Raw genomic sequence first — 19,175 nt, forward strand, 5'->3', positions numbered from 1 at the left:
TATATTGCCTAATTAAATTGCTTTGTCTAAGATTCCTACTGACATGACCAAAAACTGGAAAAAACAAAAGGAGAGAGGATTAATGAGTATTTCTTTGCCAGCTCTGTTATCTTATATTTTGACATAGCTACAAAATATTTCCCTAAATAAATTTTCAACCTCTATAATTATTATGTTGTATCTTTTGCTCAGTATAGAAAAGCCTCACATTCTAGTAAAATATAAATGGCATGTCATTTTAAGTTAAAAAGAACCCTGCAGTTTGATAAATTTATTTTATTTACATTGTTCTTTTGAATGAAACTTCAAAAAAAAATAGTGAATCATTACTTTCAACTTGGTCTTATTTTATAGTAACTAAAAGTTTTCCATTATCTTACCTCCAGAGAATCTGCCAGTGTGAACTTAGATATTGAAAAGGTCACTTTGTCTGACGAAGATTTCTATGAGTGTATCGCTGTCAGCAGTGCAGGTACTGGACGGGCACAGACATTTTTTGATGTATCAGGTAATTACCACTAATTTCTTTGCAGTTGCCCAAGTATTAATGCAGCTGTGGAAATGGGATGTTTGTTAACCAGTTTGTGTTTATACAATTGTCTTTATGATTATTTTATTATTGTCTATCTCTCCACTGAATTGAGAACTCAAATCCTGGCTTCACCATGTATCAGATACATGACCCTCCTTGGGCTAATTATTTAAGGATAATAATTATACCTTGGTTTCCCTAACTATAAAAAAAGCATAACAACAAGAACAGTCTCTATTTCATGGGAAACGGTGAGTATTAAATGATATGTAATATATGCAAGGCACTTAGGAGAGAGCCTGCCACATAGAAACACTTCATAGACATTAGTGATTATTATTATTGTTATCATTATTGTCAGGGACTAATGAATAGTTTTTGAAATGATCATATAGCATTTTCCCGTGAGAAAATAAAATTTAAGTGAAGGATCTATTCTGATCAAAACAAGGTTAAATGTTCCCTTTTCCTCTCCCATATTCATAATGAGCAGAGCACTTTTATGAGTAGATTGTGATATTTAAATTAAAGATAATAATGAAAACGATTATATTCTAAGAACACAGGACCTCAGTGGCTACAATATTCACACTAAGAAGGGTAGAAGTAATGCTAATTATTTTGCATTCAGATAGTATGTTTCCTATGAATAGATGGGAGATATAGTTCATATTATTTTATAAGGTAAAATACATTAAAGTGAAAAAAATAATTTTTCCTCTCATCTCACCTAATTTTTAGAGGATAAAAGACTACCATTTATAATCAATGATCAGGATTAAGTCATTTACTTGGTGTTTATCTATAATTGGAAACTTTGTTTAGGCTGAATGATTTTCTACCTGCCTTGTGGACTACTGTTGCTATGTGTTTAATTGTAACCTATTCTGACCTATATATTGCTGCTGTTGAAATTTGTTACAATGTCTATATTTGCTTTTAGTACTGGGGTGCATTTTCTTCAGACAATTTAAGACAAAGGAAGCTTATAATTATAGGTATATCATATATTTAGAAGTCTAGGATTTGTTGTTTGCTATCAGTAATTTCAAAACCTTAAAGCAGAAGCATGCAAGTTAGACAAGCATGTTCTTCTTGCAGTTAAACTATTTGTATTCTGTTACTGCTAGAAAAAGTTTGTCTTCTGAAACAATTTAGCAAGTTGACATACATCACAAACTATTCATTTTTTCATGTTCAATAATTTAAAAAAGCATTGGAGTTATGTCAACATTCCTCAGCTTCTGGGAAAACAAACACTTGAACACTTGAGTATTTTTCCCAGCAATACTTTTTAAGAGAAGGACAACAAGGAAAGAGGTTTGAGTGAGTTGATTCAGACATCTTGCATAAATAACTGGGAAGTGCCAGGAAGAACTTGTGAACTGACTGTCATGAATTGGGCTTGACAGTGTCAGGAACTTCCATATGTGTATTCTACACATGTCCTTCTAGTAGCCATCTGTGACCTGTGCCAGCCAGGCAATGGAATAACTAGGAAATTGTACTGTGCCCAAGCTGACTTTCAGGAATTGTTTTCCACTCAGTCAATTTAAAAAGAATAGGGCAGAAACGGTGATGGCAAGGGCAATGACTATAACAGCAGAAGTCACAAGTGAGTGCTCCTTTGAACTTGAAAGAGTGGACTTTTTGTTTTCTGGGTTAGCTGTTGCCTAGTATGCCAGTCTTTAAGCTCCACCCACTTGTGAATTTCCCCTAGCCTAGGCTGAGGTCCCAGCTCAGCCACTGCACTGTGACTACTTATCAGCACACTGGAATCAGGTGCAAATTCACAGGATAATTAGATCTTATATTTTTTAAAGGGGTATTAGGAAACAAAGCATTATTGAACACTAATATTCTCATGCCATTATGGGTATTATTTTATTTTATAAAGTCAAGGAACACCCAAGAGCAGTTTAAAGAAATGCCCAAGTTCTATCAATATGTCGCTTCAGTTTTTGCCAGCACTTTTTTCCTAGTTGACATGTTTGAGGACTTTTGGTTCATTTGAAATGTTAGTTATTGGGTTATTGATTATTTTAAATGCACAATAGGTGTAGAAAGCATTGTTCTTCTATTTTATTGAATATAAACACATAGAATCTAATGAGTGAAACTGCAGAAGCATGAAAAACTTATTCTTTTCAAATTACATTTAGTAGTTTAGTTTGATACTAAGTTATATTAATTATCTGTACTGAATTGTTTTACTAACACAATGACCTTCACCCAACACACACACACACACACACACACACACACACACACACAGAGAGAGAGAGAGAGAGAGAGAGAGAGAGAGAGAGAGAGAGAGAGAGAGAGAGAGTACTAAAATTCTGAGTTTAGGTAAAAATCTGAAGAGAGAAAACTTGTCAAGGGCATATCAGTGACAGGAAACCTTAAATTATAATTACAGAATATTCTTTTAGAAAGGCTAAGATTTGGAAATAATCTTACACCACCTTATCATTTTATAGCTAATGAAACAGAACCCAGAGAAAGCAAGTGACCTGTTTACGATCAAATGGGTAGATAGGTCGTAAGATGTAGATTCCTGGCCTCCTGATTCTCAGTCTCATGGTCCTCATATCCCAAGCCTACGCTTGTCACTTTTCCTCCCTCATTATTGAGGTTTCCTTTCTGCTACCCTAATCCCAGCCTGCTTTCACTCAGGAATGGCTGCTCTTTGTACTCCTAGAACAGGTTATTTCTGATAATCCATAATCTTAGCCTCCTTCACAAACTGCTGTAATTCTCCCTCATCACTCCCCTATTCCTACCAAATTTATTGACATATGTCTAAATATTTCCATGTGTATAATATTAATTTGTCTTGAGGTATTTATGCAGTGGTGGTGTCATATGTCATTATTTCAAATCTCATCTGCTCATGTATGTTATTAGAAAGTTGGCCTGTACTTATTTGAATTTATATTTGAAGAGAAACTAGTATCTGGGGCGGAGTTTGTATGCAAGAGGGTTTTTGGAGAGTTCTCTAGGGAAAAGCACCTGTGAGGGAATGAGGGAAGTGGAAGAAGAGGAATTGAGCTACAGTTGCAGCAAGGGCCTACAGGCAGCTCTGGAGCTGGGAGGGCCCTGAATTGAGCGAGGAGAGCTGGGTCTTTCTTCCTTCATTAAGAAGTAATTAGATGTGAGCAGCACTGGAAAGTGGTGTCTAACCTTCAGCATGTTTGTTTCATAGGGATCTGAGAGCTAGAAGGAGTCTTTATGATAAATTAATCATCTTATTTTCAGATAGAAAAACTAAACTATTAATATCACTAAATTGACTTATCTAAAGTCACACAACTAATTAGGGGTAGAACTAGGTGGCCTAGTATTACCAAATTTAGCAAATTAAAAGCACAGGATGTCCAGTTAAATTTGAATATCACATATGTGTGACCCAAATATTACACGAGCCATACTTCTACTGAAATATTATTGTATTTGTATCTGAAATTCAGATTTAACAAAATGTCCTGCATTTTATCTGTGAACCCTAGCCAGACTCCAATCAAAGCTTCCTTTGTCCTGTATTCTTTCCAATGTATTCACTAGCTATTTTCATAAGATTTAAAAATAACAAAATAATAAAACATTTTTTAACTTAAAATAGCATATACTACTTAGAAACAGTTTGGAAAACAATGATAAATATAACAAAATTTGGAAAACACACATATTATATCACTCAGAGATAACCACTGTGGTTTTGGTATACTTGTTTTCATTCTTCATTCTGGGCTTATTATATTAATCTGCACTCATATATAGTTTTAAATAGCATGGGGATAAAGTTTGATCTTGAATATTTGACACACTTTCATATTAAACTAAAACAGACACATGAATTTCTAGCCAGCATAGATCACTGCAGTTTTTATTGCTGCATTATTTATAATGTATTGCTACAGGAGATCATTTTAAAGCATTTGAGCAGAGACAGCTTTGGAGAGAGAATTTAGATTCACTCTCAAAACTAACTAGAGCTAACTCAGGAACAGGAAACCAAACACCGCATGTTCTCACTCATAAGTAGGAGTTGAACAATGAGAACACATGCACAGGGAGGGGAACAACACACACCAGGGCCTGTTGGGGGGTGGGGGGCAAGGGGAGGGAACTTAGAGGACAGGTCAATAGGTGCAGCAAACCACCATGGCACACGTACACCTATGTGACAAACCTGCATGTTCTGCACATGTACCCCGGAACTTAAAGTAAAATAATAAAAAGAACCAACGAACTAGAGAAACATGTGATTTTCTGCAGAAATCTTGGTTAAATGTTTAATTAGTAATTGGCCTTTGACCATATCTGAAACACATGTGTTACTCAATGCCTTTTGTGTATATGGCTCTGTGTACAATTTTATTAATGATCTGTTCCTGTTGTTCACCTGAACTTCCTAAATCAAACTGTTCCCCATTTCTGCTTGAACATTTATCTTACTCTTCTATTGTCCTGTGTCTTCTTAATGAGACTGTAACTCCCCTGAAAGATGATACTGTCATTTTCATATCTACTATCCTTTGTGTGCTATTTTCTTTACAACACTAAATATATATTTTTAAAATTTAAAAGTTCGCAAATGCTACTTTCATCAATAAAAACTTGGCCTCATTTTGCAATCCTAAATCAGTCAAGTTATACTCTTTTGCCATGCCTCTTTGACTCTCATGTCTATAATTTATAGCTTTGACTTGAGCATCCTTTGGTATGTAATTGTGTACTACTTTCTAAAGCATCCTTTCAGTGATCATTTTGGGGGGACTCATAGTCATATGCATTAATGGAGTAAGTTCTGTTGCACTGCATCTTTCCTACTGGATATTCAATACATACTTATTCAGTTTTTAAACCACATCTGTAAGTGAGCAAAATGGCTTTTAGATCTCCTGATTTGAATTTTTTGATTTCACACAGAACCGCCTCCAGTCATCCAAGTGCCTAGAAATGTTACAGTCACTCCTGGAGAGACAGCAGTGTTAACATGTCTCATCATCAGCGCAGTGGATTACAATCTAACCTGGCAGAGGAATGACAGAGATGTCAGACTGGCAGAGCCAGCGAGAATTAGGACCTTGACTAATCTGTCATTGGAGCTAAAGAGTGTGAAATTCAACGATGCTGGAGAGTATCATTGTATGGTTTCTAGTGAAGGTGGATCATCAGCCGCTTCAGTTTTCCTCACAGTGCAAGGTACAGTGCTTTTGGTAAATTCTGAATTATGACATCTTTCTGTCTTCTTTTTTTAAAATTTTTGTCCTCCCAAGTTGGCTATCTGAGAGTATCTACCCAAATAATTATCGTTTTGAGTGATAGAATGCTTAAGTGTACTCAGTGGTCTATGGCCAAGAAAACTGGAAACTAAAACATCACTAACAAATAGGAAACTTTAATACAATCATAACTAATCATAGTAGTTGAAGATGTTTATTTTAAGACAATATAAAAATTATCTCTGGATAATATAATAGTTTTAAATTCTTTAATCCATCTTGTGGATTTTTTACAAAACATACTAATTAATAATTGGTCAAAAAACAATTTCTTCCCAATTTAAGTACTGTGTTTTTGCATACATAACTCTTTGACTCTCTAATTTACCTTTTGTTGTTAAATTGTGTAGTAATTCTCACTAATCCCTTTAAAGTAAAGGTTTAAGATGCTTCTCATCTTGGTGAAATTTTGTTGAAACATAAGCAGAGTTGTTTTTAACATTATTTGTCTTACACACGCATGTACACACACGAGTGCCTATTGAAAATAAACTAATTGTGAGCCAATTTTGAATTATGTATTCATAGATTACATGTTCCAATAGTTGAAAACAAATTTATGAGCAATGTGGTTAATGGCTACTAAACATATATTGTTCAGGACCATCAAATGATGAGGAGAAACCACTCCAAAGTTTCTCTTTCAGTGGAAACATATTTGGCTTCTAAACGTCTATAGACCAGCTGGGAGTCTTAATGTAATGAACAAATTACTGTTGGCAGTTTTTCACTGTTAAGCTGAAAGGTTCAGTTACTGCCTCAGCAGAATATTTTATTTCAGTTCTTTGATGTGGGAGACTGATTGCACCAGAATTGGGTCTATTTGATTGTGGTATTAGAAACAATTTTATAACATGCCCGAAGTAACAATCTCAGGTAACTTTTTAGCAAGGTTACCTAAGAAAATGACCATTGAGTTTCAAGGCTAACTCTTAGAATGTTATTAATGACAGAAAAGCGAAACTACCATGAGAATTAACAAAATGGTTGACATCTGATTATAGTTTTCTCCCTGGTAGTTGAAATATATGCTGCAATCAGAATGCGTATCTTTTGTTAGTTGATCCGAGGAATCCTCTAGGGAAATGTTGCTTTTGTAAATGGCTCACCACATTTCCACATGAAACTGCCTAGATAATATGAGTCGATCCAAGTTCTAGCAACTTGGGTTACTAGAACTCTGGAACTATTTTACCGAACTGATTGTTTCAGATAAAATAAATGCTAATGGACTTCTGAAATTTGATCTTGGTTCTTTGTTTGAAGTCCCTTAGAATGAGTGTAAACAAATCAGAGCCTTCCTTGTTTCTCCAAGTTAACATTGTAGTCCATAATTTTTCTGTTTAGTGCATTAGAGCAGTGATTCTCAAACTTCCATGAGTAAGGAATTACCCAAGGACTTTTTAAAAAATGCATATTTCTAACCCCACATCAAGCGATGCTTTTTCCATAGGTCTGGTGTATGGCCTGGGAATCTGCATTTTAATAGACTTCTCAAGTAATTCCATGGACATTTTCTGAAAACAGCATATATATCCATTCTACAGAATGAACCATATGATCTAGAAATGTGTATCTTTAAGAGAAGCCCTTGACTCTCTTCTTTCTGGTAAAATAAAGCCATTATTATCCAGCAATTTTAAAAAGTGCTGAGGTAAGATGTTATATAATACACAAAACATATATATAAAAACCGTATGACAGTACATCATTACTGGGTAATCTGTATTAGTGGTGTAAATCTGTCTAGAGGTGTTATTTTATGGCCTGTCTAGTTGGCCTTGAGTTTGAGGGGCCAATTTTGATGATAAAGGATGTTTCAAAAATCTAACAAAAATATACTCTAGAATTGATAGTATTGCTCAGTAAAAATAAGAGACTTTTGCTAAGTGTAGTTACCTAAGTGTATTATTTTATGGTTGAATGCACTATTGGAAAGCTATGGGTATTTGATGAAGTAAATTGCCATACCTAAAGTTTATGACAATATTAGAGCTGATAAACTATTGACATTAAATCTTATATTACAAATTAATTTCACTTTAATGCAGTTAAATCTTTTTAAACCAGAAATAACAAATAGTTTTAGAAAACTTAAAAGACAAAATAATACTTGGATTGAATACTTTTTTTTTTTTTTTTTTGAGGGAGAGTCTTGCTCTGTCACCCAGGCTGGAGTGCAGTGGCCGGATCTCAGCTCACTGCAAGCTCCGCCTCCCAGGTTCCCGCCATTCTCCTGCCTCAGCCTCCCAAGTAGCTGGGACTATAGGCGCCCGCCACCTCGCCCGGCTAGTTTTTTTTTTTTTTGTATTTTTAGTAGAGACGGGGTTTCACTGTGTTCGCCAGGATGGTCTCGATCTCCTGACCTTGTGATCCGCCCGTCTCGGCCTCCCAAAGTGCTGGGATTACAGGCTTGAGCCACCGCGCCTGGCCTTGGATTGAATACTTAACTCTAGGAATAGTTTTCTTGTTTAGAGGGGAATCAGTAGCTTAATTCACAGCCTCATTTATGTTGTTATGCTTCCACTGGTGTGTTTGGGAACTATTTCTATCTGGAATACTTTTAAGAGTTAAAAATCTAGATTTTACAAGTTTTTTGTAGTAATTTTACAAAATATAATTAGCAAGAATTTTCTTCTTTAAGATAGTATATGTCTAGTATTGCAGCCTTTCTTTACCTGACAATAAATTATATATAAAGACTTCAAAAAGACAAGGCTAAAGAATACTAAAACCTAGCAGCAATTAACAGCAGCAAAAATCCTAGGAGGAATTTTATATGTATTACATATAAAGATTTTTTTCTTATATAAATGTGTATATAGAATATTTATCTATATTTTAAGATCACTGGAATGAAAATCTTAACAGTGCTCCATCCTTTTTCTGTTCACATGAAAATAGGAAGTATCTTTGTCCCTGTTTTTTGCTCCAAAAAGAGAATGTTACTCTTTGAAGAAGCCAGAATGCTATTTTCTCATACTAGCTCTAACTATCCAGTTAGGGAACTAGCAGGATAGTAAATGAGCAGGCAACCTGGTCCCAGGTAGAAAATTGTAACCTTGGATGTATGTAACCTGGGATGTATGTTTCCCACCAATGAAAGTATTTGAAAGCAAGAGAAACATTGATAAGAGTGTCAGTTAGGAATTTTAGAAACAGATGGTTGCAGAGGGGAGCATCACATCTCAGCCAAAAGAGCTCCATAGATGAGGACTGGGCAAGGAGCCATGTACGTCAGACTCTCACTCAGCTGCAGAGCTGAAAAGGGGGTTCAGCTCCTCCAGAACAGAAGCAGAGTGAGAATGAAGTCAAGTCCATCCAAACACTTTGTTAAAAGACACTAGTTTTGGATGAATGTCACCTCATTTGAAGATGAATAAACAGAAAACTATCGAAATAAATAAAACAGTGGGGGGGAAATGAAGCATAGGACTTAAGTAGAAATGCTGAGGAACAAAATAAGGCAGGCAGGGAATACTTAGAAGAAGTGGATGCTTTGAAAGCAGCTTATTCTAGAGACAAGGGGAAAAAGTATTTAGCCTGCCCATTATCTTTCAAAAAGACTTCACTTCTTTTAGATGACAGTGTATATTCACACGGTGTCTTAGTCTGTTTTTTTTGCTGCTATAACAGAATCCCTGAGACTGGGTAATTTATAGTGAACAGAAATTTATTGGCTCACAGTGCTGAAGGCTGGGAGGTCCAAGATCAAGACTGGGGCATCTAGTGAAGAGTGAAGCCCTTCTTCCTGCATCATCACATGGTAGAAGGCAGAAAGACAAAGAAAGCAAAAGAGCACATCTACTCCTGTGAGCTTTTTAAATAAGGGTATTAATGTTTTCATGTGGGCAGAAACCTAAACATCTCCCATGAGGCCTCATCTCCCAAAGCTGTTACCTTGGAGATTAAGTTTTTAGCACACAAATTCAGGGAGACACATTCAAACCATAACATAAAGCAAGAACCGGCTAAGACAAAAGGACAATAATAAGTGGAATGGGCTGAACACAGGTGACTCATGCCTGTAATCCCAGCACTTTGGGAGGCTGAGGCAGGCAGATCATGAGGTCAGGATATTGAGACCATCCTGACTAACATGGTGAAACCCTGTCTCTACTAAAAATACCAAAAATTAACCAGGCATGGTGGCACACATCTGTAGTCCCAGCTACTTGGGAAGCTGAGGCTGGAGACTCTCTTGAACCTGGGAGGCGGAGGTTGCTGTGAGCTGAGATCACGCCACTGCACTCCAGCCTGGGCAACTGAGTGAGACTCCATCTCAATAATAATGATAATAATAGTAATAATAATAAGTGGAATGGAAGAAGTCAGAAAAGGTTTGATTTTTAAAATGCAAATTTTAGTGCAAATATGTAGTAGAGGCACTGAAGAGCAGAATTTATACTATATAAAAAATCATGGATGTGGTGCATAAATTTGAGAAGTCTTTCAGAATATTGAGGAAAAGAACTAACAGTTGAATAATATGATTTTTTTAGTGGAAATTAAAAAAAGTTTAATCTAAAATTTATAGGAGTTTAGGAAACAAAGACAATTGAAACTAAAGAAATAGTCCGAGATATAATTGAAGAAAATTGTTCTAGGGAGAAAAAGTTGTCTTGAGTGAGTAGATTAACCAGGGTAAATGAAGGGAGAACTTCATCTAGACACATCCTGGCTAAATTTGAAATTACTAGTAGGAGAATCTACTCATTCCCCATAAACATATGACTAAACCCATTGTAAACAGAAAGATAAAATCAGATTTGTGTCTGACTTCTTATGCTAAAAGCTAGAAGATAATTGCAGTGGATATTTGTCATAATTTTGCTCTTAGGGTCTGAATACTTTCCCTAATTTGGAGAGGAATTATTTATTATCTTGGTGGGAAGCAGAAAACAAGTGAGGTCAGATAATTCATTTTCCTTATTCCCTAGATCACATGACCCACAGCCAGCCACTAATATGCTCCCAGTGGGACTTTCACTCTTGCCAAGACCATGAACACTTAAAAAATTCCAATTTTGGCAGCATCATGGAATTTAGAGTCCAACAGCAGAAGCAAATGTCCCAGTGGCCCTTCACCATCACTTTAACAGACTGATGTTGGCTGTGTTCTCAGCGGTCTAGCCACACCATTTCTATCTGATATCCAGTTTCCTTTTGATTCTGTACCTCAGAAAAAAATTTCCCAATGAATTCCTTTTCTACTTAAGTCAGCCAACCTGGTTTCTGTTGTTTGCAATTGAGAATTCCAACTGACACAATAATAAGAAAGATGCAAGTAGTTTTAAACAAAAAATGGAATCCAAGAATTTAATCCAGTTAATATGTCTTTCCTATAAAAAGCCATCAAAAGGACATTCTCAAATGTCCAACAGTTCAAGAAAAATAACAAATATATAGCTTTCTTAAGATGATTTATTAAAAATGCAACTTAACTGCTCGAAGTAGATCTTAAAAAGGAAAAACAAAAAAATCCAAATTGGAGAAGCCATGGTATGAAGAACTGGTGAACTTCCCTCAGTGACTATTATCAAGCTCATTACCAACTCATCAAAAAAGCCTTGGGAGGCAAAGCTAACCTCAGAAGCTATGACTGTTTGAATCAGCCACACTGATGAGCATGTGAGAATGTAAATGAGTTGATATGCTTACTTCATTATGAGAATTCCTTACCACGAGGATAATGGTATCCTTAGACACAGGAAATTCCCCAGGAAAGGAATACCCTCAAGCAGGGTTTACCATAAGACTCAAAAGTCCAGCTATGCAAACAAACAAATGGAAGCTGACACTGCTATGCTAGGAGAAAAAAGATAACTAGATTGATATATACAAAATGTGTACATGATTGTTTGGGGGCAGCAAAACTATAAGTGACTTTTTGACTTGTAGTTTTTTTGTTTTTCCTTTTTAAGATCTACTTCAGGCAGTTAACTTGCATTTTTCATAAATCATTTCATGCTTTTCTGTACTTGAAAAAATACTTAAAAGAAATGGATTATTTTTAAACTTTGTGTAAATAGAATTTAAATTTTCTTAAATGCTCACATTAATTTTATTAGAGGATTGAATTATGTATGAGTAATTTGTTCTCTTTGTTTTCTAGATATTGAGAATGTGCTTTATAACTTTCATATTTAACATAATTGAAAAAATAAATGTTTAAAAATAAGAAATAACTAAGAACATAAATTAACAAATAATGCCTCTCAAAAAGAAAAGCAACAGTATTTAAGATAAAAATAGATTTTAGGTCAATTTATAAGAAGAAACATCTCCTATCTGCTTTATATAAATGGAAGTATAGATTATAAGGTAAGGATCTAGTGATATATTCCCTTAAATATTAAAAAGTTGAGTTGTAAAAAGTTTATTTTGGAGAAAATAATTCTTCCCAAGGTTTATTTGTAGGCAGCTCCTAGTTCTGTTAGGTATAAGGATACGACAACAGTTCCATCACTGCATGTTGAGTGGTATAAGTTCTTTTCAGTAGAGTGGTATAAGTTCTTTTCAGTAGAGTGGTAAAAGTGCTTTTTAGTAGAAATAACTGAGGAATGGTATCAGCTTATGCCACAAAATTACTGCTTTTTAAAATGACTTAAAGCTTATTTAAATATGTTTATCAGAAAAACTAGCCCCCAATATTTCAACATAGGTTCTTTCTATTTTCCCTAAGTGTCGGCTGGTCTGAGAAATAAAGAGACAGAGTACGAAGAGAGGAATTTTACAGCTGGGCCTCTGGGGGTGACATCACATATTGGTAGGACCTTGGTGACCCCTGAGCTGCAAAACCAGCAAGTTTTTATTAGGGATTTCAAAAGAGGAGGGACTGTACGAACAGGGAGTAGGTCACAAAGATCACATGCTTCAAAGGGCAAAGCAAGACCACAAGGCAAGGGCAAAATTAGAATTACTGATGAGGGTCTATGTTCAGCTGTGCACGTATCATCTTGATAAACATCTTAAACAACAGAAAACAGGGTTTGAGATCAGAGAACTAGTCTGACCTCAAATTCACCAGGGCGGAAATTTTTCCCCACCCTGATGAGCCTAAGGGTACTGCAGCACACCAGGACGTATTTCAGTCCTTATCTCAACTGCATAAGACAGACACTCCCAGAGTGGCCATTTGTAGACCTCCCCCAGGAATGCTATTCTTTTCCGAGGTTCTTAATATTTAATATTCCTTGCTAGGAAAAGAATTTAGTGATATCTCTCCTACTTGCACATCCATTTATAGGCTGTCTGTAAGAAGAAAAATATGGCTCTATTTTGCCTGACCCCTCAGGCAGTCAGACCTTATGGTTATCTTCCCTTGCTCCCTGAAAATCGCTGTAGAGATGGGGTTTCACCATGCTGGCCAGGCTCATCTCGAACTCCTGACCTCATGATCTGCCCACCTCAGCCTCCCAAAGTGCTAGGATTACAGGTGTGAGCCACCGCACCTAACCCTCTGAATACTTTTTAAAGAGTATGAGATATATTTAAAAATGGTAAGTACATAGAATTCACCTGAAGACCTTTGGTGTTGAGATGATGACCTCACTTGGTCTTCAGAATGGATTACTTATAACTGTTCCACTTGTTGGGAAGTTTATCTCGTATCTATAACATTTCAGAAGTTATTCTACATATTTTAAAAATCTATTTGGTACTTAACAAGCATCTACCACATGGAATTATTTCTAAATTAAAAAGTATCATAAAGCAATCAGACTTAAAATGTCAAGTTAGATCATCTGATTCTACAAACATTCATATTTGAAAGCTTAAGGATCTGGAATTTTGTAGGACTGTGTTACAGAGTAAAGTCCTTTAAATTCTTTCTGAACCAAAATGGGGTCTATGAAAAGGAATAAATGCAGAATTTCAACTGATAACTAAATTAGGCTTTTCTGTAGGAAAAATTGGGTATTCACTTAATTTATCTGCCAAATGTAATCTACCATCTCCATAGTTAGGGGCAAGTTTCTGTTATAAAACATTCCAATTTCATGCAATAACATGTATGAATGAATATCATGTTTCAGTTACTTTTGCCTTTCATCCAGGGAATCTATGTACTATAAAGATGTTAGAGTACTTTAATTTTAGATGAAGAGAATGCTCTCTAAAACCTAAAAGAGAGAAATATTAAAGGGTCTCTAAATAGAACTTAAAAGGAAAGACTAAAGAATTAGGCTTATGTAGATTATAAAAGGAAAAAAAAAAGGGCCGGGTGCGGTGGCTCATGCCTATAATCTCTGCACTTTGGGAGGCAAAACAGGCAGATCACTTGAGGTCAGGAGTTCAAGACCAGCTTGACCGACATAGTGAAACTCGGTCTCTACTAAAAATGCAGAAATTAGCCAGGCCTGGTGGCACGTGCCTGTAATCCCAGCTACTCAGGAGGATGAGGCAGGAGAATCGCTTGAACCCAGGAGGTGGAGGTTGTGGTGAGCTGAGATTGTGCCACTGCACTCCAGCCTTGGTGACAGAGCAAGACTCCATCTCAAACAAAAACAAAAGTAAAAAAGGATGACTTAATAAGTAATTCAAGGTGTATAAGAAAATTGTTATGAAGAAGTGATACACTGTGGACATTTTAATTTTCAGCAAAAATAGACTATGTGAAAATGTGTATTAAGCCAAACCTGATGGCTTTAAGTGAGCTGGTGGAAAAGATGTCTAAGTGTTGGAGAGGCTAAATGATAGAATGCAGTAGCAGGAAAAACGATACTCCTTTCTCAATGTATTGACTGCTGGGAAGAGAGACCAAATGAGCAATTAGCAAACATATCAACCCACTAAATTATTTAAAGAAAGCTACCAACTAACATTTTTTTAAATTTTGGGAGTTGATAGCATACTTTACTTCATCTAATCCTCACAGACTGCTATTATTTACTATGGTCAATTTCAATTTACAGCACTTCTAAATGTGTAAGTTTTTTTTCCACACCAACAACCAAATCTCCAACTCTCTAGGCCCCAACTGGGTGCCCATGAATTTAATTCAATTCAGAAATCAACTCATTTAGCATGAGACCCCACAGGTTAAGGGCTTAATCCCATCAAACTGCACATACTTTAAATGCCATTCACAAGCCCTGGGCTTCCTATGCTTCTGATCAAGCGGGCACACAGCTTCACACCATCCTCCAGGAACCTCTATGTGTTCGGCTATTCTCTGCATGTTTAGCTATTTTAGAAACTCTCCAAACTCTGGCTTTTTTGTTTTTGGTTTTTATGGAGATGTCCTTCTGTAGACATGATTGATGACATCACGGGCCATCCGTAATCATCTCTGCCTTCATCTCCTCTCCCTTCCCCGGATTTTGAGGGTGGGGTTGAAAGTTCCATCCTGCCTTGGTCTTTCTGGTGATTAGCCCCATCCTGAAGCCATCTGGGTACCACCAGTCACCAATTAGCATGCAAAATAAACTTTTACCACTACCGAGATTCAAAGGATTTTAGGAGCTATATGTCAGGAAATGGGACAAAGCAAAATATATATTTCACAATATCACATTGTCATTTTTTAAACCCATAGTGCCTTGCACAGAGGGAAAAAGCATAATTGCACCCAATAGATGTATAATTTCTTAATTGCTGAATGAACCTCAATGTAGCAATAACACTATAGGGAAGTCTTGGTCATTACCCTTATCTGTCATGTTTCCATGTTAACTTCAATGGGTTATTTGAATCACATCAGCAGTTTGAAATGTCATTATGTGAGTACTTTCTTTTCCAGTTGCAACACAAGCCAGCATATTACTGCTTGCATTTAAAACCATATTTTAGAACAAAATCTGGTAATTATCTCATGAAAAATTTATAGTTGTTATCTTTAAAGTATTGTTTATATTATTAATTCACCCCAATTTAGAAACAAAATCATGTGAGTGACTTTTGCAAAATTTTACAAAATAGGCTAAAGCAATTTGTCACTGTTAAGTTGATACAGTGGCTGCTTAATTTTCAAATGCTTATACTGCTTCTGAGTAAAGCTTACATAAGTGTGGGAGAGAAGGGGAAGTTTTTACATATATAGTAGAAGTTTAAGGTTTTAAGATTGTTTTCCTATTTATCTGACAACATAAATAGTTTTCTGTTGATTCCACTGGTTGTTCCCTTATGAGGAGGATTTTTAAGGCTGAGGACCAACCCAGGAGTCTTTGTTCAATTTGAGTATATTTAACGTGTCGCTGACATCTCCTCCGTAATCACATGTTGTGACATGGAAATCAAAGTGCCAGACAAAGCCTCATTTTCTCCTTGATGTTATTTCTGTATGAACATTAGAAGTATTAATTGTCTTCTGTGGTATCAGGAAAGGGTAGATGTCTGTCATTAATTAGGCCATGTCACCAGAGAGAACATTGCAACAAAAAAGGAAATATTTCTCAAGATGGTTGATGAAGTCAGTATTTAATGATGAGAATTACTTCACTAAGTATGAAAATAATATTATAACCACATGCTTATTATATTATCATACTCTTTTTAACATGTGCCACGTGACATGGTAAGTAGCACGCTTTTTCCATCAGTAAAACAGAGGAAAAAATCTAATTTTACCTATTTTATTGAAGTTTGTAGTAAATTTTAAGTATCTAGAAATATTTCAAATTTCAGAAGAATTAAATAAGATATAACAAATATTGTTTTTAAATAGGGTATATAATCTTTTTTTTTGAGACAGGGTCTCATTCACATCTAAGCTGGAGTTCAGTGGTGCGATCTTGGCTCACTGCAACTTTCGGGTCACTGCAACCTTCAGCTCACCGCAACCTCTGCCTCCTGGGCCGAGGTGATCCTCCTACTTCAGTCTGCCAAGTAGTAGCTGGGACTACAGGCGTGCACCACTATGCCAGGCTAATTTTTGTATTTTTAGTAGAGAGAGATTTTTACCCTGTTGCTCAGGCTGGTCTTGAACTCCTGGGTTCAAGTGATCCTCCCACCTTGGCCTCCCAAAATGCTGGGATTACAGTTGTGAGCCAGCGTGCACAGGCTGAAATAGGGTATATAATCTAAATGGGGTATGTAAGTGTGAGGATTGTGTTGATCAACTTTCATTTGTAAATGTCTAGATAGTACATATGCACAGATGTATTTTAAATGCTATAGTACTTTATTTGGTCATTCTTTATCACACTTTGCTATATAGAGGAATACTACTAATAATAGCAAAGGTTACATCATGCCTACTACATGCCAGGCATTGTTCTAGGTGTTTTATGTGTATTAACCTAGCTAATCCATAATAATGCCATGAGGTAGGTATTATTACTTCCCATTAAGTTACAGACGGAAACCATGGAGCAAGCAATGTCTGCATTTGAATTCCAGCTCCACCTTTGAGTGACTGGGCAAATTATTTAACCATTTTGAGTCATAGTTTATTTGTAAAATGGCAGTAACACTTACTACATAGTATTAGTGTGGAAAATAAATGATTGGTCTAGAGTTAGATACCTGGCATGTAATAGGCACTGACAGAAGGAAAGCACCACTTTCCTATTTCAATGAACTGACTACTAGAAAGAGATTTAGTTCCTAATTTTGCATAATATACTTTATAGTGTCTGTGAGATCTTTGAAGACATAAAGTGTCTGAAACATAGTCAGTACTCAATAAATGTTTGTTGGCTGAAAAAATGAAAACACATAGAAATTTACCCAAGTATTCTAAATATACCAGTGGTGATAAATATTGCTAATTGTGACTTAGGTAATTAAATCATTTGCATTATCTAATTAATTTGTTGGTGGTAATTAAATAACCTTGAAGAAAAAGTCCTTAGATATTTTCTATGAGAAATTTCCTACCAGAGGCTTAAGAGCAACAAATCAGACCCAGCTGACAGGAAATATGTCTCCCGAGCTTGAAGATAGTGTTGGCAGTTTCCAAGAGAGTTAGGTGAGATTTTTTTCTTCCCTAGTCTTTGTAGGCAGTGAGATAGCTGTTTTCATGGCCACTTACACTTCATTTTTGCTAATCTTACCATTAATAGTGTATTAAGATACCCAATTCTTAAAGTAGTGTTGGTTTTTATTTTATATTTATATTTAATTCTTCTAAATTATTGATAGGAAATTACAAAAACATATATTTTGCTTTTGTTATAATTAAAAAATTAAAAGCAAATTAATACCTTGCCACCTACTAGAGTGCTGTGTTCCCATTGCTTTGGCTATCAAAAGCAAGTTGTTCTTGATGATGATGGTGTTGGTTGCTCATGGTGGTGGTGGTGGTGATGATAATGGTGACAGTGATGATGGTGGTGATATGAGATTGGAAATCTCAAGTAAAAATGGATTACTTCTCTCCAAAACCTAAAATTGAACTCCGGACTTATAAATCCAATATTAGTACTATGTATTTTTCCTATCCAAATGGGGTTTTACATTGCACATAAAGAGATGCAGATTCAGTTTTTTAGTTGGCAAATTATGTTACTCCATTGATGGAGTTGAACTGTGGTTCTTCACTTCCATGTTCTTGCTCCATTGAAACTATTTCATTAAAGTAAGGAGGTTTTTCTAGGAATTAAAAAATTAGCAGTTGAAGTAACTATAGTGAGATCTATTATATCATTATTTAACCTGATTAAGTAAAGGCTAATTCAATTTGACCATTTTTATTCAACTGTTATTTGGTGGAAATCTAATTTTGCTCCTCTGAATTTGTTCATGTTCTAAGTATCTTATCAGCAGGGATATTCTTTTTTTTTTTTTTTTTTTTTTTTTTTTTTTTGTGAGGAGTTTCACTCTTGTTGCCTAGGCTGGAGTGCAGTGGCATGATCTTGGCTCACTGCAACCTCCACCTCCCAGGTTCAAGCGATTCTCCTGCCTCAGCCTCCTGAGTAGCTGGGATTACAGGCATGTGCCACCACGCCTGGCTAAGTTTTGTATTTTTAGTAGAGACGGAGTTTCTCCATGTTGGTCAGGCTGGTCTCAAACTCTCAAACTCAGGTGATCCACCCGCCTCTTCCTCCCAAAGCGTTGGGATTATAGGCGTAAGCAACCATGCCCAGCAATCAGCAGGAATGTTCTGGGGGAATGGTAAATTTCTCACCTCCTGTGGTATGATGTCATCCCATCTGTGTGTTGCACACAGACTTATTTCATGACCCTGAGTAGCACCCTATATCCAGGCTGTATTTGCTCAATGACCTCTTAGCTCTCTGCATCCTGGTTTGGGTAACTGGCTTATTTTTACTTGGATATCTGAACTACAGAGCCTACCAGTGGGATTCTTGCTGGGAGAGATGCCAGGCCTTTTCTGGCAGACTATATTGGAAGACACCAAGTTTGGACAAAAATTCTGAGAGTTGCTTGAATCTTTGCAGCAATTCCAT

General features: G+C 36.0%; 1 protein-coding gene across 1 annotated transcript in view; it reads left to right on the plus strand.

The window, feature by feature from the left end:
* The window catches only part of HMCN1 (hemicentin 1), a 470,019-nt gene that overhangs the window by 197,683 nt on the left and 253,161 nt on the right, over window positions 1-19,175 (plus strand). The window contains 2 exon segments of the mRNA XM_030936855.1: window positions 387-508; window positions 5,465-5,740. Of these exon segments, the coding sequence (XP_030792715.1) occupies window positions 387-508; window positions 5,465-5,740 (398 nt within the window).

The sequence above is a fragment of the Rhinopithecus roxellana genome, chromosome 8 (genome assembly GCF_007565055.1).
Source record: "Rhinopithecus roxellana isolate Shanxi Qingling chromosome 8, ASM756505v1, whole genome shotgun sequence".
NCBI classification, from domain to species: Eukaryota; Metazoa; Chordata; class Mammalia; order Primates; family Cercopithecidae; genus Rhinopithecus; species Rhinopithecus roxellana.